This window comes from Balaenoptera physalus (genome assembly GCF_965194825.1).
Source record: "Balaenoptera physalus genome assembly, chromosome: 13".
NCBI classification, from domain to species: Eukaryota; Metazoa; Chordata; class Mammalia; order Artiodactyla; family Balaenopteridae; genus Balaenoptera; species Balaenoptera physalus.
In genome coordinates, this window is record NC_138892.1 from 34,968,952 (window position 1) to 34,992,719 (window position 23,768).

The 23,768-nt window shown below is 34.2% G+C and overlaps 1 protein-coding gene across 1 annotated transcript in view; it reads right to left on the reverse strand.

The window, feature by feature from the left end:
- The window catches only part of LRRIQ1 (leucine rich repeats and IQ motif containing 1), a 207,712-nt gene that overhangs the window by 106,221 nt on the left and 77,723 nt on the right, over positions 1 to 23,768 (reverse strand). Inside the window, exons 15-17 of the mRNA XM_082418862.1 lie at positions 11,174 to 11,350; positions 8,782 to 9,231; positions 5,874 to 6,084 (exon numbers count right to left, since the gene is read on the reverse strand). Of these exons, the coding sequence (XP_082274988.1) occupies positions 5,874 to 6,084; positions 8,782 to 9,231; positions 11,174 to 11,350 (838 nt within the window). The remainder of the gene's footprint in view (positions 1 to 5,873; positions 6,085 to 8,781; positions 9,232 to 11,173; positions 11,351 to 23,768) is intronic.

The window sequence follows — 23,768 nt, forward strand, 5'->3', positions numbered from 1 at the left end:
AATTATCTGACAATTCCTCTGGGACCCATTCTAAATTAAGTAGAAAGAGATACAGAGGAAAACCAATTTTGCTAATTTTCAAATGATTAGGTATAAAATAAACTTACACTGATTTAGGAAAACTTCAACATATATAAATGGCCATATTAGAGACTTAGTATCCTGGTCCATAACAATTAACTAATTTCATCTTTAAATAAAGCCAGCACATAATAATAGAACTAAAAACATTCAGATTCCTCAATAATCTTGGAGGAATCTTGGCGCTTTCCTAACTATAACTCCAAGAATACTGGAGTTTTAAAAAAATTAGTATCTGTATACACTGCTAGGGAGTAAGCTCCAGGATATATAGTAAGTGTAAAACACAGGTAGAAATGTGTATTGCATGCCTCCATTTATCTATGAAAATCCATATAAAATATATAATAAACAATATACATTATATAAACTTATATATTTAAATATATGTGGTTGCTAATATTTATGAAGTGAAAGCATAAAGCATAAAATTAATTTTAAAAATTATTACCTATAGAGATAGAAAACAGTAGAAGCCAGATGTCTCTGAATATACACCTTGCTTAGATTTGATTTTGGAACTGTGCACATGCTTAATAAAATTGTAAAACAAATAAATATGAAGTAAAAGAAACTCCCCCCAAAAATGTAAAAATATATTTTGTGCTATGGGCATAACCACACAGAAGGTATTTAAAGTGACTTTAAAATAGATTTATTTGACTATATTACTAGTGAAATACAATCAAAAGATAAATTTAACTACAAAAGTTACCTTAAATATGTTTTAGTAACCATACTGCAAACAATAATACTGGTATTGTTATTCTGAAAAATATATATATTGAGAAGAGAAAGATACAAACATATAATGGTCAGAACATATATGACAATAGAAGTCACACACAATCTGTCAATCAGCCTAGGAAGCCAAACCACAACCTCTGCAACAATTAGCCAAGAATGGTTAAGACTTGGTCAATGACTGCTAGCTTCTCTATTTTTTGTCCCTACTTCTAACTCAGGACCAACTGGACCAACCAGAGATAGGCAAATATGCTTCCCAAACCAATCACATAAGATGCCCCACTTCTAATTGGGCATGTGTGTGTGTGTGTGTTTGTGTACATGTGTGTGTGCACACATGCACATACATAGTGGAAACAAACAAGGGCTGCACAAATGAGAAAAAACAGACTATAGCAAGGGAGTCAGTCACCATCACTTGTTGCCTTTGGCATAGACTCAAAGGCAGGGAAGGGAGTAGGATAAATGTATATACATTTATATACAGTGATGAACACGATTGTCACATACTAGGCATACATTAAATATTATTTTCCCAATTTCCTTGTCCTCTTGTTTTTAACAATTCTATTTACTTCTTAGTTTATCAAATAAGAAAACAGTGTGATATTAAACATCACATAAAGTTCAAAAACTATAACTAAATTTTAACCATTTTTGTCTCTACAAATGAATTCCAGTATAGCATTCCATTATTTTGTAACTTGCTATGAATAAATAACTTCTCAAGAGAGTTCAAAACTCTTTCTGAGGAGAAAGGATGTCAATATGAATCAAGAACTTGAACAGTATTAAATGGTAGAAACAGAAGAGAGGACACCTTTGTGCGATGAGGAACATGATTAAAAGTATTGCCTGAGAAAGTGGCCTTCCTCTTTTTAACTTACCCATTATGGAGAGTACCATCAAAGAGTACCATAATAAAGCTCTTTGCCCGCTTTATTAGTCTCATGTAGCTGGGTTGTTATTATAGTCCTGGGCATGTTATGTACTGTGGGTGAGTGGCATATGCAAGCTAGCTACCTTAGAGGAAAACAAACTATTTTTCTTTTCCCCCTTTTGTCTTAGTTTGTTTGGGCTGCAATAACAAAAATACCATAGACTTGGTGGCTTAAACAACAAACGTTTATTTCTCCCAGTTCTGGAGCAGGCTAAGGAGTCTAAGATCAAGTCATTGACAGATTTATTGTCTGGTGAGAGCAAGGTTCCTGGTTCATAGATGGCTGTCTTCTCACTGTGTACTCACATGGTAGAAGGAACTAGAGAGCTCTCAGGGGTCTCTTCTATAAGGGCACTAATCCCATTCATGGGGGCTCCACCATCATGACATATTCACCTCCAAAAGGCCCCACCTCCAAATATCATCACATTGGGGATTAAGTTTCAACATATGAATGTTGTGGAGAACGTAAACTTTCAGTCAATAGCACCCTTCATTTTGGAATTTTGTTTTTTAAACTCCTCTCTTTTTTGATCCCTTTATCCAGTATTTATGCTCCCTTCGTTCCTTGCTACCTTTCAAAATGCTTTCTCTCTAACATGGCAAATGGGCCTGTGACTTCTTCCTGCTAGGGAGGTACCCTTCATATCTTTTCTTCCCCAACCCTGTCCTAACAAGGTTCTAAGCATTAGGGAAACATGCTTTCCTTCCCTTGATTCTTTTTTGTTAGGTCATCTTCTCTTCCTCAGTTATCCCTCCTCCACCACCACCCCCCCTTTTCTCTTACACCAGTGTAATTATAAGATATCAAGATGAGGTGCAGACCTAGGGAAAAGAGAGTATAAAGGGAATTCTTTAATACAGACCTTCAAGGACAAGAGCAAAAGGACTGACTCATCATGGCTCACAATGGATCCAGCCTAACTTATCAGGGATACGACTTCTGCAAAGCTCTAAACTGTAATACACAGTGTATATTTTTCTGGTGTGACATGTATAGATACCTCCCTCATGAATCTGTGTAGGGTCAGGAATTAAAGTCCCAGCCACCTCTGTTCAGTTTATGGGAAATAAAGGTAATATAAATGTGTAATAAGTAATGTTCAGATTCTTCTTCTAACTTATTTATTCATGTCAAGGTTTCAATTTTTCTCCCAGCCATCCATCTATGATTAATTCCTCTTTCTCACACATTCAAATCAATTCCCTGGTCAGAGTCCTATCTATATTAGACATACCCGACATCTTTTTCTCCTCTAACTACCATCAACTCCCAATTCCAGAACATACCCATACCATACACTTGTTTCTTGCTAAAATTGTTCACACATCTCTGCCCGTGTTTCTCCTATATTCTCTTAATATTCTAGTCCTTACGGTAGTCTAGCTGCACTATAACTTATTATTCCAGTAATATGAAATCCTATGTTCTTTTACTCCTACTATCTTTTTTACCTGGGATTCCATTCTCTTACATATTTACACTGAACCCTATCTATTTCTCAAGCTGTATCTTATATCCTTTATATTAGTTAGGGTAAGCTAAGCGCTATAACAAAAATATCCAGAAATGTACAATGATTCAAAACTAATTTATTTCATGATCACATAACCAGCATTGAGAGTGAAAACAAGACAACTGGCAGCAGTTTAACATAAAGTGATTCAGATATCCAGGCTTTGCAACTCTGCAATCCCAAGAGACAGCATCCAAGGATGCCCTAAAGGCTGTCTTCACTTCAGCCAACCAGAAAGGGAAAAGAATATGAAAGAATGTTTGTGGGAGGGTTTTATGGGCCAGACATGAAGTGGTGCACATATTTTTCATTTACTCAGAAAAAAGGGCCATACTACAAAGCGCAAGGAAAGCTGGAATATCTAGGCTGGAAGTATGCTAGGAAGAAGAGGAGAATGTGGGTTTTGGTGAGCAGAGAGCAGTCTCCACCACATCCTTCATGAAATCTTCATTTTACTCCTTCTAAAGCCTGGGCTCTTTCTACCATATCATGCTCTGCTCTCCAGGATGGTTAGACAGTCTAGAAGTCATATTTTAAAGATGAATAGTTTAAGAAACTAGATTGTACTCAGGAGAAGAGAAAATGAAGTTGAGTTGAATTCAATGATTTTAAGTATAATACCATGATGCACCTCAGAAGAGACTTGTTCTAAGTTGCAAAGAAAGGCTGAATTATGCTTACATTTGTTAGAGACAAACTTAACAAAAGGACATTCAACAGATATATGTCACTGAACTAGACTATTTCATAAAGTAATGAACTTCTCTTTATTGAATAGAATGAAGCAAAAGTTTAATATCTATTTACCATCAATGCTGGAAAATGTATTGCTCATCCACTCATGACAGGAGGAAGTTTGGACTGCATGACATTTTCATTCCTCATGCAGCAGAACAGTATTTTGAGACAGTAACTGAGGTTCCTTTCTTTTCCTCAGAGTTTCCTTGAATCCATTGCCCTTCCTCCACTCCCAACCCATTCAGGCATCAGTAACAGCTTTGTCTATGCATTGCCTTTAGGAATACAGTCCAGACAACTTAAGTCAACTGAAATACTGAATATATTCATTAGAACCATAGCAAAGATAATCCTCTTGAAAAACTACGGCTTTAATAACAAAACCCAGAAACTTAATTTTAAGGCTATTTTTCCAGTTGCTTATGCCAATACCTTATAGGCATCCCTGACTCCTCTCTGTCTTTCAAAGACCACATCTCCATGTACTAATATCATCAGGCCTACCTTCAAAGTATATACGCATACCCTCAAGATAAATCAACATATATTCGGGAATGTGATTTTCTCACCACTTCCTCTGCAATACTCTGGTCCATGCTACCACAATCTACACTTTGGATTACTGCAATAGCTTCCCGATTTTGCTGCTTCTACTATTGCCTTCCTATAGTACAATCACAACATAAAGGAAACTTGGTAATGTGAGTCCTTTGCTCAGATTCCTGTAATATCTTCCCATGTCATTCAGAGTAAAAGCCAAAGTCTTTACAATGATTTAGGATTTATAAGTCCTACTCTTCTCCCCTTCATCCCTCTTCAGTCACACTGTTTCTTACTGCTCTATAAACACTGTGGGTATGCTCCTAAATCAGTGCCTTTGAATCTGATATTCCTCTGCCTGGAATATTCTTCCCCGAGATACCCAATGGCTTATCTCCTGCTGCAATGTCACCTTTCCTGGTCTTCCACATCCATCCTGTCTAAAATGATTAATTTTCCTTAGATACTCCTATCCCGTTTTTCCTGATTTATTTTTCCCCTTAGTACTTATCACAATCTAACATACTTACCTTATTTATCTGCACATCCCAACAGAATGTAAGCTAGTAAAATTTTTGTGCCAAGTAATAGTTACTAAATGAATGAATAAAGGGAAACACTACATTTTTTTTTAGTTACTATCATTCAATTCAGGTGTAGTACCATGAATTTCCAGACTTTATTTTATGTATTTATTTATCCCACCAGGACATAAACTCCATGAGGGAAGAGATCTTGCATGCTTTGTTCCTAGTTAAATTTCCTGAACCTAAAATAGTGCTTGACAAACAGTACGTTCTAAAAATTATTTGATGAGTGAATAAATAAAAGGATAAATGTGATCAGATTGAACTTCATTTTGAAATCTGATCTTGGTGAGGTTCTGAATTTTTATGTTAAATGGATATTTGAAGGACTTTAACAATTATTTTAGTAGATTTTTAAACATGCTTCTAGAAACAGCTATAGATTAGGCCAAGAGAGACCTGCTTTGACTAATCAAATGTTAGCATATGTGGCAAATGCCACATCTGAGCAGAAGTTTTAATATGATTGTGTGGTTCAGCTTGACCCTCAGTCATAAGAACAGTATTTACAAATTATAGACTAATCCTTAAGCCTAGATACTCAGCAGAAGCAAAGCCAACCTGCGGCTAACCGGCAGCCTACTTGTCACGTGAATAAGAAATCAATCCATGTATTTGTAAATGGCTAAGATTCAGGGATTGCCTGTTATACAGAATAACCCAGTGAAAGATAACTAATACATCTCTCATGATTAATTATTGCACCCAAAGATTAAAAGTAACCTGAATAAGAATAGCAGCCTTCTCCCTCTGTTCTTGGATGTTCACAGTATTTTTTATTTCTTCTTTCTTTAAAGTAACTTGGTTTTCAATGCAGGAATTTGACTGGGATGTCAGGGGTCCTATTGCAGCAGGATGTAGCTTTATAGAGAAATGAATCTGTCTGCGCACAGTGTAACCACGCCAGCATGCCTGAATTACCATAGCTGCCATACTATTAAGAGGAGAAAAAAAAATATTTTTAGTACCCATAAATATACAGTTGTAGTTAAGAGGTCCTCATAAGCTATATTTATTTGTAAACATAGACTATATAAAGTATTATTTAAAAATAAGACCCGTTCTTTTATTTAACTATAGTCATAGAAGTAAAAATAATACGGAAACCTTAAAATCTGAAGGAGAGAAATGGGCCAGTAACTTAGAGAGGGATATGAGTACTAGGGATTTTTGTTTCTTTTAAGGAGGAAGATATTACTGAGATTTTGTATAATAGTGAGGATGCTGAACCAGTAGAAAGGGGGGAAAAGTGATGATGCAAAAGGGGGAAAAATATAGGAGTCAGTTGGCAAGAGAGGATGGGATCCTGTTCACAGCAGAGAGACTAAGTTTTGAGAGGAAGAAGGGCCCCCCCTTCTCTCTAAGAGAAAGGACCCATCAGGTCTTTGCTAGCTTCACTTTCCTATCTGCCCATGGACAAATACTTAAATCTTTCTTTTACAAGCCCAGTAGTAAATTCTAACATTTTTTCCAGCCTACATCTATTTACCAATTTCTGGCACTGAATCAATCAACACTGTGTTTTTCCCACATCCCCATAAGCTGCCCAGCAACACTACCAAAATTTGAATAATAATGTACATTGATTGTAAGTGGGTTCTCAGCTTGCTTAATCATTTAATTCTTCATCATTGGATATGTTTTCCTTTCCCACATAGATTACTGCAGAAACATTATCAAGGTACAAGGTATAGTCAAAGTGCTAACTACTGGCTTAATTGTTCTTCAAATCTTTGGGTTTAGTTTTAAAAGGCATATGAAGGAGAAGTGATTCATGTATATTCATCTTTTCCAGGCTCCCTTGAAAAAGTTTTCAATAATTTTATAATTGCCAAGCCCAATGAAATTTTTTCATTCCTCATACTAGTGAGTTTAAGGCAAAATGGAATTAAGTGATAAACTGCCAGACATCACCATATATATTTTTTCTCATAGAAATGCATTTGTGGGAAATTAGAAAGGAAAGATGTAACCATTTTCTATTGTTATTAATATTGTCATCGTCATCATCACCATTTTACCTAAAGCTTGTGGAAGGCTTCAATCTATTTTGTTATGAATTGAAGTTAGTGGATAAAATTTTTTTCTGGCATAAGATAAAGTACTTGTACTCCTTATAGGAAAAAACATCATGTTTCAACAAATCATTTCCTCCTCCTAGGGTAACTATAACTTAATAAACTTTGCTATGGAATTAATTCACATTTGGTCATTCAACCATTAATTCATTCCTTCATCTTTTGAACAAAAATGAGTTAAAGAATTGAAAAAGAATAGATATATGTATAACTGAATCACTTTGCTGTACACCTGAAACTAACACAACATTTTAAATCAACTATGCTCCAATATAAAATAAATTTTTTTTTTAAAAAATAAAAAAAGAATTAAGGAATTTAAGACACTATAATATGTATTTGGGTGATAAAGAAAAAGATCTGAAAACATATTTGCAATGCATAACTGGTAAAGAATGAAAGGTCTGTAAGAAAACACATTTAACCTGAGAGAGCATCTTATATGTCTCTACAGATACATACAAGTTTCACTGACTGTAACTGTGAATTTCTTGTAAAGCTGACCAGTCATTTAGTGCTTGAATTCCTCAGCTCACTATCATCAAAATTTCCCAAGGAAGAAAATAAAAAGGTAGATGAGGGATATCTTCCTCAGTGACACTAACAACAGGACTGCTTTCCACCGCGCAGAAAGCTGTGAAAGCAGGTAAAGAAGCTGACTTTAGGGCTTCCTAAATATAAGGTGCTCTCCATATTGGGAAAAACAGCTCGTATTACTACTATCATCATCATCGTCTTTTATCTAGTAAAAATAATGATGATAAAAATGCCCTTAGCATAGGAACACATGTAAATTATGCTTAGGAAACGCCTATACAACTGACAGTGAATCTTCCTGAAACACTGAATGGCAAGGTTCAGCAAGTGGGTATACATTTTCTTTTCCTTTTATTCTTTAGGTCTTTGGTTTGTCTATATTTTCAGTTCCTCATCCTTCCTTATTATTATTATCATTTGGCTATTTTATTTATCATGAATTAAAAAGTTCTAAATGTTGTTTATCTAAAATTTCAGTAGGAAATGTCTGGAGTGTTTAGAGCTAACGGGATTCAAATAGGCAATGTCTAGGGTACCCTGGCTAATACTATGCCAAAATATACCAATGTACCCTGGCATGCTGAATATTTTAAGCTCAAGGAATTTGAGAAAAGGCATGTGCAGGAAGGATTTTCTGACTTTCCCTGGAAGCATGTCATAAGACCCTCATGTGAGAGGTCTTTATAGTATTTTAAGAATAATGGGATTATTTTATTTCTTCTTAAACATTCATTTTAATTATTTAGAGATTAGAAGGCAGAAAAAATAATTTCACAGTTACTCATTTTAAATTAAATAATACTAGTTAATTAAATCAGAACCTGCCAAATTTCAACCAAATTGATCTTCACTGTAATTAATAATTTGTGCATATCATAAAAACATAAGGGAATTAACATGAAATATAATAGTGATTGAAATCCTTTACCAAATTATTATTTGGTAACAATGACTAAGATTATCCATAAAAAGTAATAAAATACAACTGTAAAAGAAAAATGATCTATAAATCTTACATTTTTTCATGATGTTCAGTATTCTGGCAGTTCTTCAATAGAGACCTTGTCATTACTGTTTCCATGAATGGTATTCTTTTGGTGGGGAAATTGCTTGCCTTGCTGTCTTCTCTTTTCTGGCCTACTATTTTTTCCTGATTTCTTCCTTTAGTATCTTCACATAAGGAGGGGTTGGTTAGTGAGGAACGACTAGAGCCAGAGTCCATCCATTTCTCAGAAATACCTGGTGAGTCCAGTTTCTGTTCATTTGCATAAGAGTAAAGGACTCTATTTTGCAGTATGCTGTCACTGTTTGAAGGAGGCAAATGATTTTGCTGGGCTTCTGATTCATCTCTCTTGGTGATACTAACATCCCCATGTTCATGTGCATATCGACATTCATTGCTAAGTGTCATCAATTTCTTGAAATAATGGCAGAGATTTTCTGCAGCATGCAACGTGAATATATTTCTGAGCAAATAAATAATGAGGATGGTTAATAATAAGAATTATATCAGCAAATATTAACACTTGTACAGGTTTTGAAAATATCCCTGTGTGGCCTGACATATTAAATTTTACTACAAAATTCATTAAAAACTTATTTCTGATTGTTTATATAAAAATTTATCTTATTTCTCACAAAATGTGAAAACATTTGTTTACTTAATTTCAATCCATTAATCCAGACAAAACGTCTGGAAGTTTTAGAATCATTTTTATCCTTGGTACCTTTGGTACAAATGAATGAGAAAAATCCAAGCTGCCATAAGCATGAGAAATGATGGCTGCCTAAATTTGGAGAAGTTATTTACGAAACAAGTTAAAAGTACTTTGTACACTGACTTTTGCCATGCAAAATATTTGTATTGGACTTTTAAACAGATAAGTTATATCATGGGAAAGCTTTTATTCCCATTTTTCTCTGGAAAAAAATCCATTGCAAAGAGAATTCAAATACTTTAAGATGTAAATGCCTGTGATTCTCTTGAACAGTTGTTGGATTTAGCTATACCAAACAATATGAAAGTTATAATTATTTCCTAAAATATAGAGATAGACACCTCGTATGTTGACAAATGTAGACATTAGCCTAGGTTCTTCCAATATATTTTGATATTTTGTATTTCATTCATTTTGTTGGTGAATAATGCAGCAAAGGTTCAGTTCAATATTGGATGTCAACTGTTTATGGTTAAGTGTTGAATTCACCACCATTTATGATCAAACATAAAAAATACAGTCTATTTTCAATTCTCAAGTAAAACTTTCATTGCAATAACAATAAGTTCTCCCAAAGAACTGTAAATCTAAATTTCAACATAAGGGGTGTCAAGAGTCACCTTTACATAAAAATTGTAGATTACTATACATACACAAGGAGATATCAGTTTAGATTTACAGAAAGATAAATGTAAATAACCTTAGTTTTTGCTAAAAGTAAACATTAACTATAAGAATTGGAATTATTTTTAAAGCTGTGAGATTTACTTATAATATGAATAGGCTATATTTAAAAACATTTAAATAGAAAAACCAACTCTTACATAGTATGAGCATGTACGAAAGTACAAATAGCAAAAATTTAATATGTAATTTAGTAATTAAATTTAGACATTTGGAAGCACATAACTGTTCCACTTATAATGCAGAATTATCATAAGTAAAATATAAAATAATTTTCCTTTTTCATTTGTGTCTTTTTGGAGCAGTATAAATTAGGAAATACAGTTTTAAAAAGATCAATTGTAATTAATTCCTAGTAATGCATTCAGAATTCAGGGTGGGGAATGGGAAGTTCTCTTTCTTTGATATATTTTTTGGACTCTGCTCTCAGCCTCTGTCCTCTGAATGTGTGCACATGTTGACTGCTTTTCTACACTGTGCTCCCATAATACCTTAATACACAAATATATGTGTAATATGATTCCTTATATAATAAATATACATAATAAATATCATATGTTTTATAAAACTTGCCTTGCTCCATTGTAACTATTTATTTAGCTAATTTTCTCTTAATGTAATCATGAATTCATTGAGGGTAAAGTGTAATACTTAGCTTATTATGTCTTGCCCATCAATAATTGTTGAAAAAATGTATGACTGATTAATTGAATGAACAGCTGAATGAATGTTTGCATCTTGTCTTGAAGCTATCCTCATGCTTTCATTTATTTTCATCTAATTTTAGTTTTTAAATTATATTCTAAATTATGTTCAAAATACATATTAATACATTTCAAATAATAAAAAGTGATGCCCAGAAGTTCTTTTCTAAAGAGACAATATCCCTAAAACACGTTGTACTAGTCCAAAAGAGTAGCATTGTATTGATCAGAATAATTTTTATTCATATGTATAAATTGCATTATATCTTTTAATTATGACAAGGGGAAGATAACACTCTTACCTTTCTCCAATATATTTTTCTGTTAGTAAGTTAAATTCTCTAATCTGGGACTGACAAAGTACCAGGAAACGCTCTAATTCTACTTCATAGTGCTCTTCAGTGTGACTTTCTGAATAAGAGGTTAGCATTTCACCATTGAGGATTCTTACAGCAGGTAATATTTTAAGTAGAGAATCCCTATTGAAAACAGGAAAAAAAAATAATTTTGAAAAGGAGAGTTTATATCTAAAATAAATATACGCCTATTACTTAAATAATATAAATACAGAGTATATCTCTGAAACTTATTGATTTCATAGAGAAAATTATACTGTTAAATTATTTTTAAAAAATTATGGTATCATGTCATGTACAAAGTTTTAGAGATCTTGACACACATTTAACCATTTTCTTCTTTTCTTTTCTTTTGAATTTTATTTTATTTATTTTTTTAAACAGCAGGTTCTTATTAGCTATCCATTTTATACATATTAGTGTATATATGTCACTCCCAATCTCCCAATTCATCACACCACCACCACCACCCTCACCACTCTCCCCCCTTGGTGTCCACACGTTCGTTCTCTGCATCAGTGTCTCAATTCCTGCCCGGCAAACCGATTCATCTCTACCATTTTTCTAGGGTCCACATATATGCGTTAATATACGATATTTGTTTTTCTCTTTCTGACTTACTTCACTCTGTATGACAGTCTTTAGATCCACCCACGTCTCTACAAATGACCCAATTTCGTTCCTTTTTATGGCTGAGTAATATTCCATTGTATATATGTACCACATCTTCTTTACCCATTCATCTGTCGATGGGCATTTAGGTTGCTTCCATGTCCTGGCTATTGTAAATAGCGCTGCAATGAACATAGGGGTGCATGTGTCTTTTTGAATTACGGTTTTCTCTGGGTATACGCCCAGTAGTGGGATTGCTGGGTCATATGGTAATTCTATTTTTAGTTTTTTAAGGAACCTCCATACTGTTCTCCATAGTGGCTGTATCAATTTACATTCCCACCAACAGTGTAAGAGGGTTCCCTTTTCTCCACACCGTCTCCAGCATTTGTTGTTTGTAGATTTTCTGATGATCCCCATTCGAACTGGTGTGAGGTGATTCCTCATTGTAGTTTTGATTTGCATTTCTCTAATAATTAGTGATGTTGAGCAGCTTTTCATGTGCTTCTTGGCCATTTGTATGTCTTCTCTGGAGAAATGTCTATTTAGGTCTTCTGCCCATTATTGGATTGGGTTGTTTGTTTCTTTAATATTGAGCTGCATGAGCTGTTTATATATTTTGGGGATTAATCCTCTGTCTGTTGATTCGTTGGCAAATATTTTCTCCCATTCTCAGGGTTGTCTTTTCATCTTGTTTATGGTTTCCTTTGCTGTGCAAAAGCTTTTAAGTTTCATTAGGTCCCATTTGTTTATTTTTGTTTTTATTTCCATTAATCTAGGAGGGGGATCAAAAAAGATCTTGCTGTGATTTATGTCAAGAGTGTTCTTCCTAAGTTTTCCTCTACGAATTTTATAGTGTCCACTCTTACATTTAGGTCTCTAATCCATTTTGAGTTTATTTTTGTGTATGGTGTTAGGGAGTGTTCTAATTTCATTCTTTTACATGTAGCTGTCCAGTTCTCCCAGCACCAGTTATTGAAGAGACTGTCTTTTCTCCATTGTATATCCTTGCCTCCTTTGTCATAGATTAGTTGACCATACATGCATGGGTTTATCTCTGGGCTTCCTATCTTGTTCCATTGATCTATATTTCTATTTTTGTGCCAGTACCATATTGTCTTGATTACTGTAGCTTTGTAGTATAGTCTAAAGCCCGGGAGCCTGATTCCTCCAGCTCCGTTTTTTCCCTCAAGACCGCTTTGGCTATTCGGGGTCTTTTGTGTCCCTATACAATTTTAAGATTTTTTGTTCTAGTTCCGTAAAAAATGCCATTGGTAATTGGATACGGATTGCATTGAATCTGTAGATTGCTTTGGGTAGTATAGTCATTTTCACAATGTTGATTCTTCCAATCCAAGAACATGGTATATCTCTCCATCTGTTTGTATCATCTTTAATTTCTTTCATCAGTGTCATATAGTTTTCTGTATATAGCTCTTTTGTCTCCCTAGGTAGGTTTATTCCTAGGTATTTTATTCTTTTTGTTGCAATGGTAAACGGGAGTGTTTCCTTAATTTCTCTTTCACATTTTTCATCATTAGTGTGTAGGAATGCAAGAGATTTCTGTGCATTAATTTTGTATCCTGCTACTTTACCAAATTCATTGATTAGCTCTAGCAGTTTTCTGGTGGCATCTTTAGGATTCTCTATATATAGTATCATGTCATCTGCAAACAGTGACAGTTTTACTTCTTCTTTTCCAATTTGTATTCCTTTTATTTCTTTTTCTTCTCTGATTGCCATGGCTAGGACTTCCAAAACTATGTTGAATAATAGTGGTGAGAGTGGACATCTTGTCTTATTCCCTATCCTAGAGGAAATGCTTTCAGTTTTTCACCATTGAGAATGATGTTTGCTGTGGGTTTGTCATATACGGCCTATATTATGTTGAGGTAGGTTCCCTCTATGCCCACTTTCTGGAGAGTTTTTATCATAAATGGGTGTTGAATTTTGTCAAAAGCTTTTTCTGCAGCTATTGAGATGATCATATGGTTTTCTTCTTCAATTTGTTCATATGGTTTATCACATTGATTGGTTTGCATATACTGAAGAATCCTTGCATCCCTGGGATAAATCCCACTTGATCATGGTGTATGATCCTTTTAATGTGTTGTTGGTTTCTGTTTGCTAGTATTTTGTTGAAGATTTTTGCTTCTATATTCATCAGTGATATTGGTCTGTAATTTTCTTTTTTGTAGTATCTTTGTCTGGTTTTGGTATCAGGGTGATGGTGGCCTCATAGAATGAGTTTGGGAGTGTTCCTTCCTCTGCAGTTTTTTGGAAGAGTTTGAGAAGGATGGGTGTTAGCTCTTCTCTAAATGTTTGATAGAAATCACCTGTGAAGCCATCTGGTCCTGGACTTTTGTTGGAAGATTTTTAATCACAGTTTCAATTTCATTACTTGTGATTGGTCTGTTCATATTTTCTATTTCTTCGTGCTTCAGTCTTGGAAGGTTATACCTTTCTAAGAATTTGTCCATTTCTTCCAGATTGTCCATTTTATTGGCATAGAGTTGCTTGTAGTAGTCTCTTAGGAGGCTTCGTATTTTGGCGGTGTCTGTTGTAATTTCTCCTTTTTCATTTCTAATTTTAATGATTTGAGCCCTCTCCCTCTTTTTCTTGATGAGTCTGGCTAATGGTTTATCAATTTTGTTTATCTTCTCAAAGAACCAGCTTTTAGTTTCATTGATCTTTGCTATTATTTTCTTTGTTTCTATTTCACTTATTTCTGCTCTGATCTTTATGATTTATTTCCTTCTACTAACTTTGGGTTTTGTTTGTTCTTTTAGGTGTAAGGTTAGATTGTTTATTTGAGATGTTTGTTGTTTCTTGAGGTAGGATTGTATTGCTATAAACTTTCCTCTTAGAACTGCTTTTGCTGCATCCCATTGGTTTTGGATCGTCATATTTTCATTGTCATTTTTTCTAGGTATTTTTTGTTTTCCACTTTGATTTCTTCAGTGATCTCTTGGTTATTTAGTAATGTATTGTTTAGCCTCCATGTGTTTGTGTTTTTTACGTTTTTTCCCCTGTAATTGATTTCTAATCTCATTGCATTGTCATCAAAAAAGATGCTTGTTATGATTTCGATTTTCTTAAATTTACTAAGGCTGGATTTGTGACCCAAGATGTGATCAATTCTGGAGAATGTTCCATGCACACTTGAGAGGAAAGTGTAATTTGCTGGTTTTGGATGGAATGCCCTATAAATATCAATTAAATCTATCTGGTCTATTGTGTCATTTAAAGCTTGTGTTTCCTTATTAATTTTCTGCTTGGATGATCTGCCCATTGGTGTGAGGTGTTAAAGTCCCCCACTGTTATTGTGTTACTGTCGATTTCCTCTTTTATAGCTGCTAGCTGTTGCCTTATGTATTGAGGTGCTCCTATGTTGGGCGTATATATATTTATAATTGTTATAGCTTCTTCTTGGATTGATCCTTTGATCATTATGTAGTGTCCTTCCTTGTCTCTTGTAACATTCTTTATTTTAACACCTATTTTATCTGATATGAGTATTGCTACTCCAGCTTTCTTTTGATTTCCATTTGCATGGAATATCTTTTTCCATCCCCTCACTTTCAGTCTGTATGTGTCCCTAGGTCTGATGTGGTCTCTTGTAGACAGCACATATATGGGTCTTGTTTTTGTATTCATTCAGTGAGCCTGTATCTTTTGGTTGGAGCATTTAATCCATTCACATTTAAGGTAATGATTGATATGTATGTTCCTATGACCATTTTCTTAATTTTTTTGGGTTTGTTTTTGTAGGTCCTTTTCTTCTCTTGTGTTTCCCACTTAGAGGATTTCCTTTAGCATTTGTTGTAGACCAGGTTTGGTGGCACTGAATTCTCTTAGCTTTTGCTTGTCTGTAAAGCTTTTGATTTCTCCATTGAATCTGAATGAGATCCTTGCCGGGTAGAGTTATATTGGTTGTAGGTTCTTCCCTGTCACCACTTTAAATATATCATGCCACTCACTTCTGGCTTGTAGAGTTTCTGCTGAGAAATCTGCTGTTAACCTTATGGGAGTTCCCTTGTATGTTATTTGTCATTTTTCCCGTGCTGCTTTCAATAATTTTTCTTTGTCTTTAATTTTTACCAATTTGATTACTGTGTGTCTTGGCGTGTTTCTCCTTGGGTTTATCCTGTATGGGACTCGCTGCGCTTCCCGGACTTGGGTGGCTATTTCCTTTCCCATGTTAGGGAAGTTTTCGACTATAATCTCTTCAAATATTTTCTCTGGTGCTTTCTCTCTCTCTTTTCCTTCTGGGACCCCTATAATGCGAATGTTGTTGCGTTTAATGTTGTCCCAGAGGTCTCTTAGGCTGTCTTCATTTCTTTTCATTCTTTTTTCTTTATTCTGTTCCGCAGCCGTGAATTCCACCATTCTGTCTTCCAGGTCACTTATCCGTTCTCTTCCCTCTGTTATTGTGCTATTGATTCCTTCTAGTGTAGTTTTCATTTCAGTTAGTGTATTGTTCTTCTCTGTTTGTTTGTTCTTTAATTCTTCTAGGTCTTTGTTAAACATTTCTTGCATCTTCTCGATCTTTGCCTCCATTCTTTTTCCGAGGTCCTGGATCATCTTCACTATCATTATTCTGAATTCTTTTTCTGGAAGGTTGCCTATCTCCACTTCATTTAGTTGTTTTTCTGGGGTTTTATCTTGTGCCTTCATCTGGTACATAGCCCTCTGCCTTTTCATCTTGTCTATCTTTCTGTGAATGTGGTTTTTTTCTAACCATTTTCTTGTAAAACACAAATGGTAAATTCAAGCAGTTGGAAACTTGGGCTGGGAATAGATAAAAGACTGCATTATGAGAAGAATAGTATCAGACACACTCTTTTATTTTACTTTTTTTAAATTTTTAACTGAGTTGGGTCTTTTCTGCTGCACACGGGCTTTCTCTAGTTGTGGTGAGCAGTGGTTACTCTTTATTGTGGTGTGTGGGCTTCTCATTGTGGTGGCTTCTCTTATTGTGAAGCACAGGGTCTAGGTGTGTGGGCTTCAGTAGTTGTGGCTCATGGGCTCTAGAGCACAGACTCAATAGTTGTGGCTCATGGGCTTAGTTGCTCCACAGCATGTGGGATCTTCCTTGACCAGGGCTTGAAGCTGTGTCCCCTGCATTGACAGGCAGATTCTTAACCATTGCGCCACTAGGGAAGCCCAGACACACTCTTTTAAAAATAAGATAATTAAAATAATTCAATCGAAAGTTGCTGTTTATTTCAGAAAAAGTGTGAATTCTGATTGTTTCTCAGTGAAATACAGTGACCCGAGGGTTAAACCAAAACAAAAGGTGTGGTGATTACCCCATATTACATGATCTGGAATATCTAAATTTATGATATTTCTCCTTGAATCGTAGTAAGGATTATAATAAGAATCTCCCAGATATGAGCAAAAGTCTTTATCAATTTAAAAGGCCAATGATATGAAAAACCAGATCAGAAAGCAAGAGCGGTCCACCAAGCCCAGCCACCTCAAAGTACTTCCCAAGCCTTTCACAAGAAGAGTGTGTGGGCTTCTTTTCACAAGGCTATTGATGATCACAGGGGCAAAATAAACTTGAATGAGTAAAACTTCTTACTAAAAAACTAACAATTCCTATGAGGAAAACTACAAATCAGTGACAAAAGATACCAAAGACTAAATAAATGGAAAGATGTCACATGAAAAAAATCTTTGTGGATAAGAAGATTCAATACTGTCAAGAAGCCCGTTTTCCCCTAATTGATCTATAGATATAACACAATTCCAACTAAAATACCAGCAAGATATTTTGTGGATATCAAGAATTGATTCTAAAGTTTATATGAAGAGGCAAAACAAGCATATAGCCAACTTAATTTTGAAAGAGAAGAAAAAAGTTGGAAGACTGACACTAGTTGACTTCAAGATTATCTATGAAGCTACAGTAATCAGAATAATGTGGTAATGGCAAAAGAATAGCCAAATAGATCAATGGAACAGAAGAGAGAACCCAGAAATAGACCCACATAATACAGTAAACTGATCTTTGACAAATGAGCAAAAGTAATACAATGGAAAAAATAAGTCTTTTCAACTACTGGTGCTAGAACAACTGAACATCGCCATGTAAAAAAAAAAAAAAGGAATCTAGACATACAGACACAGACCTCTCATCTTTCACAAAAATTATCTCAAAAAGGATCACAGATCTAAAAGCAAAATGCGAAACCCCAAAACTCCTAGAAGAAAAAATAGAAGAAAATCTAGATGACCTTGGGTATGGTGATGACTTTTTATATACAATACAAAATACACATCTAAATTATTAATGAGTTGAAGTTCATTAAAATTAAAAATTCCTGCTCCTAGGGACATTGTCAAGTAAATGAGATGATAAGTCATACACTGGGAGAAAGTGTTTGCAAAAGACATATCTGATAAATGACTGTTATCCAAAATATGCAAAGAACGCTTAAAACTCAATGATAAGAAAATGAATGTCTTGGTTAAAAAATGAGCCAAACTCCTTAAAAGACATCTCACCAAAAGAGATATAAATATGACAAATAAGCATTAATTAATGAATTGCAAATTATAACAACAATGAGATACTACTACATACCTATTAAAATGTCCACAATCCAAAACACTGATAACTATGTGGAGAAATAGGAATACTCATTAAGTGTTGGTGGTAATGAAAAATGGTAGAGACACTGTGGAAGATAGTTTGGTGGTTTCTTACAAAACTAAACATATTTTTATCATTTGATCTAGCAATCAGGTTCCTTGGTATTTACCCAAATGAACTGAAAATGTATGTCCACACAAAAACCTACCCACACATATTTATAGCCGTTTTAGTTGTATCAGCCAGAACTTGAAAGCAACCAAGATGTCCTTCAGTAGGTAATTGATAAATAAACTGTGATACATCCATACAATGCAATATTATTTAGCATTAAAAAGAAATTAGCTATCCAGACATGAACAAACATAGAGGAAACTTAAATGCATATTACTAATTGGAAAAAGCCAATCTGAAAAGGCTGTATGTTGTATGATTCCAACTGTGTTACATTCTGGAAAAAAAGCAAAACTATGGAGACAAAAAGATTAATGGTTGCTAGAGGTTAAAGTAGAGGGAGGGATAAAAAGGAAAAGCACAGAGGATTTTTAGGGCAGTAAAACGATTCCATATAATACCACACGGTGGATGCATGTCATTGCACATTTTTCAAAACCCATAGAATGTAGAACACCAAGAGTGAACTCCTATATAAAACTATGGAATTTGGGTGATACTGATGTGTCAATGTAGGTCCACTGATTGTTAAAAGTGTACTGCTTTGGTGTGGGTATTTACAGTGAGGGGGGCTGTACATGTGTGGGGACCGGGGGTATGTGGGAATTCTCTGTACTTTCTGCCCAATTTTGCTGTTAACCTAAAATTGCTCTAAAAAACAGAATTCATTAATTAAAAAACAAGCAGTTCCTAAACACTAAATGAAGGATGGGAGGGTAGGACTACTAAAATACTAAGAGTTAAGAAGGCAAAGCCCTAACAACAGTTATTCCTTTTACCTAGACTGTAAAGTCAGGATTGGTATATCTATTTATGCAAACACAGTTGTAAAATATAATTTTAATTATTTTTTAATGGAGGAAGTGGTCCATTAAGGCAAAAATGCACAGGGCCAACCAAGATCATAATGCATCCCTGTGTAGAGTTATGATCTTGGTAGCCTTGGTATTAAATAAAATAATCATCAGAGAGGTACAAATACATCTCTTTCGATGAAACAAAATAGAGGAATACCACAGTTTTTCATTTACTGAGGACACAGTTGACTAGCTCTCTACACCCTTCCACCACTCCAGAAATGATGCTTTTTTTTTTCTTACAGATATTTAATAAGGAAAGAAAGAAAGGATTAGATTCGGTTCTTCAGGGTAATTATCAGATGTTTTACAATGTTAAGAAGCAGACAAAAGCTTAATGGTTTGCTAATAAAGAGTTAACGCTATTAAGAAAATTTGAGCCCACATATTTTGAACTTTGTAGGAGGTTTGAAGCTAGAAATGCTTGCCAAATCAAAAACTACCTACCATGTTTACCACAAAGCGTTAAATAAATGGCATATATTGTGTTTCTGCTTAGATTCGTTTTAAGATATGGTTTGAAAGCAGGATGTTACATTAAGATAATATCTATTCATCACAGGTGATGAGGTAATCAGAGGTGTTCACCTCAGAGGTACAATATTAAATATAACATGAAATCGTTAACTGAGGCTCTCATCAAAGCAAGGAAATATTCCACCCTACCAAATAATTTATTACAGTACTAAGGAAGCTACACTGTATTCTAAATCTTTATCAAAATACCCAGTGTCAAGGTTTCTTCAAGATATGACTGTAATGTCAAAGTAATGTCAAAATAACTTATTTAGTTATAATTATAAAATGCCAGGTATGAAATAAGGATTTTTGAGATGCGATAATAAAGGGTATTGAAAGTTAAGACTGCATTGGTGTTCATCCAGCTTAAAAAAGATGCTCTAATTCTATTACTGGTCCTGTTTCTTCAAAGTAAATTTCCTAAATTATAGAAGATCAAATAAAAGACTTTAATAACTTGATGGAAATAGTTCTTGAGAATAGCCAACAGTTCTAATTCTTTGTGTACCAAGAGAATTTCTACCTGGTATCTTGGTCTCCAGAGTGGACCTGACTAGCAGAAGGAATGACGTGTGCCAGTGACAGGCTCTAATCTTTGAAAAAGGTATGTCTTATAAGGAAAATTAATAAAGCATATTACCTTATTATAAGTGTGATTTCTTAGCAGTTAGGTAATGCTGATTTTCTTTTCTTCTAGTGTATAACCATTTCAGCAAGCTTTTGTGTGTACAAAACTTTTTACCAGGATGGTGGACCCACAGTGGTACTGCAGATGCAGTAATACCTATGAGACACTCTTGAGTGGTCATCTTTCAGGTCTCAGTTTGGCTAAATGAGGAGGTGTCAGCAAAAGGAAGGCAATGCTCATGTTGCTAACATAAGAACCTCAGGGTCCAACACATCTATCCTTTGAGTTAGTCACTCTCGAAATTCATTGAGATGAGAATTCAAGCTAGATCCCTATGTGTGCCTCCAGCCCTGAAGGGTAGTGTTTCTGAAAAGACTGTCCTTGAACTACTGTATCAGTGGTACTTGGGGTGCTTTTTAAAATGCAGAGTCTTCAGCTACACATAGACCTCTACTGGCAGGTTCAGGGGAATCTGTATTTTTAAAACATAGTCTTTCTTGTGCACCTTAAAAAGTAAAACTACTACACTTGGAAGAAAATAGACCTCAGCACGTTATGCTAAAATCAGAGATGATAGGGTTTAAAGTAAAAAAAAAAAAAAAGAAACAAAAATAACTCTTAAAGAAACTCTGAAATTCAAATCATTTGCAAATTGTCCTAAATTAAAAAAAAGGCTTGCATGGAAACTTATACTATAGTCTATATATCAATGATATCAGAAGAATTTGCTAAAATAAGGGATACTGTGGTCCTGGGCAGTTACATTCCAATGATATGTCACTGATTAACATTGCCATTGGTTTTATATAAATGCTGTGAACTTTTTAAAGAAAACTATCCCTGTAACTCTAAAATTAGAGAGTACATACCAAATAAATAAAGAAATCAGCTTTCTACTCAGAAATAATTGATGGTTGGAATAAAGAGCCATTTTAACCAAATAATCTAATATAATCCAAGAGGCAAAAATATAAGAATTTGCTTTATCAGATTAAGGAACAGATCAATATTTTACCACAAACATTTTACCTAATAAAAAAATGCTTATGCTCCAGACAACCAAAGTAATGAAAAATAATTTCAAAGGTAATACAGGACATTAGAGTTCTTTCTAGGTGTTGCAACTGGCATCATGTGGAAGCTGTTGAGATGTTAATTGACACGGATCAGCAAAATGATAGTTTTATCATCAAATGCTATATTTTGGACATGGTTATTGATATAGATATCATCAAGTATAATATTTTAGCTACACACAATAATTCTAGAGAATGTGGGTCAACAGTGCTTGAATTTTTAAATTTGGAATATTTTGATATTACACTCATCACCTTTACATTAAAAGTTCCCAGTTTATTTTAGTCACAATATTTTGAACTTCTTTGGATGTAAAAATTTAGTTTGCTTGGATCTTCAAGAATACGACAGTGTCTTCAAATTTGTGAAGCACATAATAAATATTCAGATTGGAGTTCGTGTTTTATTTAAACATTTTTTTCTTAAATCTTTTTTTTAAGGAACAATAGTCAGATTTGTATACGTTAGTAGTGCATGAATTGGCCTTAAATTCAAATGCAGCCTTATAAAGAGTCTATGATAAATATATTAGAAAGTGCTGTAACAAGTTGATTCATGTTCAAAATGAAGTATAAGGACACTGTGAGATCTCAGCCTTAGTTTTTCCAGCTGGGCTCCTCCTAGTCAAGGGCTGAATCAATATTTCATTTAGTGAAAACTTCCTGGTGAATATTCTGTCACTTAAGAAGCTCTATTAATCATTAATGAATGAAACGCATTCCCAAAGGAAATTCCAAACTGAGTCTGTGGATTAAGTTTTAAAAAGAGATTTCTTTTAGTACATCAGTTTTGTTCATGTTATCACTGGCTAGACATGAAAGTAAGAAGCCAATTGGGAAAATCTATAACTAATCCCTTCGTTGGTATCAAGGGGTTATGTAAAGTTCATTGGAACATACTGGTTAAAGTCTGAGTTGATCCTTTCATTAACAAATCCATATTTTATAGATTACTAGATTTTAACCTCTTTAGATAAATGAATTTCTTCTTAAAATTATGAAAGCTGTATTAGAGCAACTGATCTAAGTGAAATTTGATAGGTAACATTTTCAAGTTGCTATTAGTCTAGTCCATAAAAGTTAACTTAAACATAGAAATTGTAATAGCTAAATAATTGTATATATAAATACTACCTATTCTCTTTCCATATTGATTATTTCTAATTAAATATTTTCTTTAAAACTATAAAATATATATACTTAGTAAGTATAATAAAATGTGAATGTTTATCTTTATATACGTATTACAGTGTTATATCAATAGATTTTACAAGAAGCACATTTTATTCAATAAAATAGTGCTTATGCTTTCTACAAACAAAATAATGAAAAATAAATAAATTAAAAGGTTACTCAGGACATAGGTTTGTTTCTAGTTGTTGCAACTTGCAACATGGGAGCTGTTCAGATGGTAACTGATACCAGATCAGCAAGAGAATTCATGTCCTATTTGCCCAACACCTAATAGAAAAACCATTGCCCCCCAGAGAACTTGCTCTGAATAATGGGCACAGCTGCTATTTTTATTTGTCACTGTATGCCAACTATATAACTTGTTCTATAGAATTACTTGGGAAAATATCTCTCTAGAAACAACCCATCAGACATTTTCATTATAAATAATATCACCTGCTAAGCAGTCTTTCAGACATGATTACACTCTTCTTTTTGTATGGGAAATTTCACTCTAAGATCTGGTTCCTAGAAATGAGGACCCAAAACTTGGGGGATTAGTGCTTTAAATCTCAATGTAAGAGAAGCACAGCCCTAGAATGTGAGCTAGTGCATCTGGATGGGGACCTTGACTGCTTCTATTCCAGAAAAGGGAGTCCTTCACCAAGCTGGTAAGAGGTCTAGAAACATATCTAGGTGGCCTTTTCACATATGCACACAAAATCTTTAAATAGTTTTAATTTCTGATCACCTTATGATTTGACATTAACTAATAGTTGACATTTCCTATAATAACTTGTCCTAAGATCAGCTTCTCAGGAAACTTGGAGAATCTGATAAATACTATGGTTCCCTAGGAGTCTGAGGACTCCAATTTTAGAACTCCAGATATTGATAA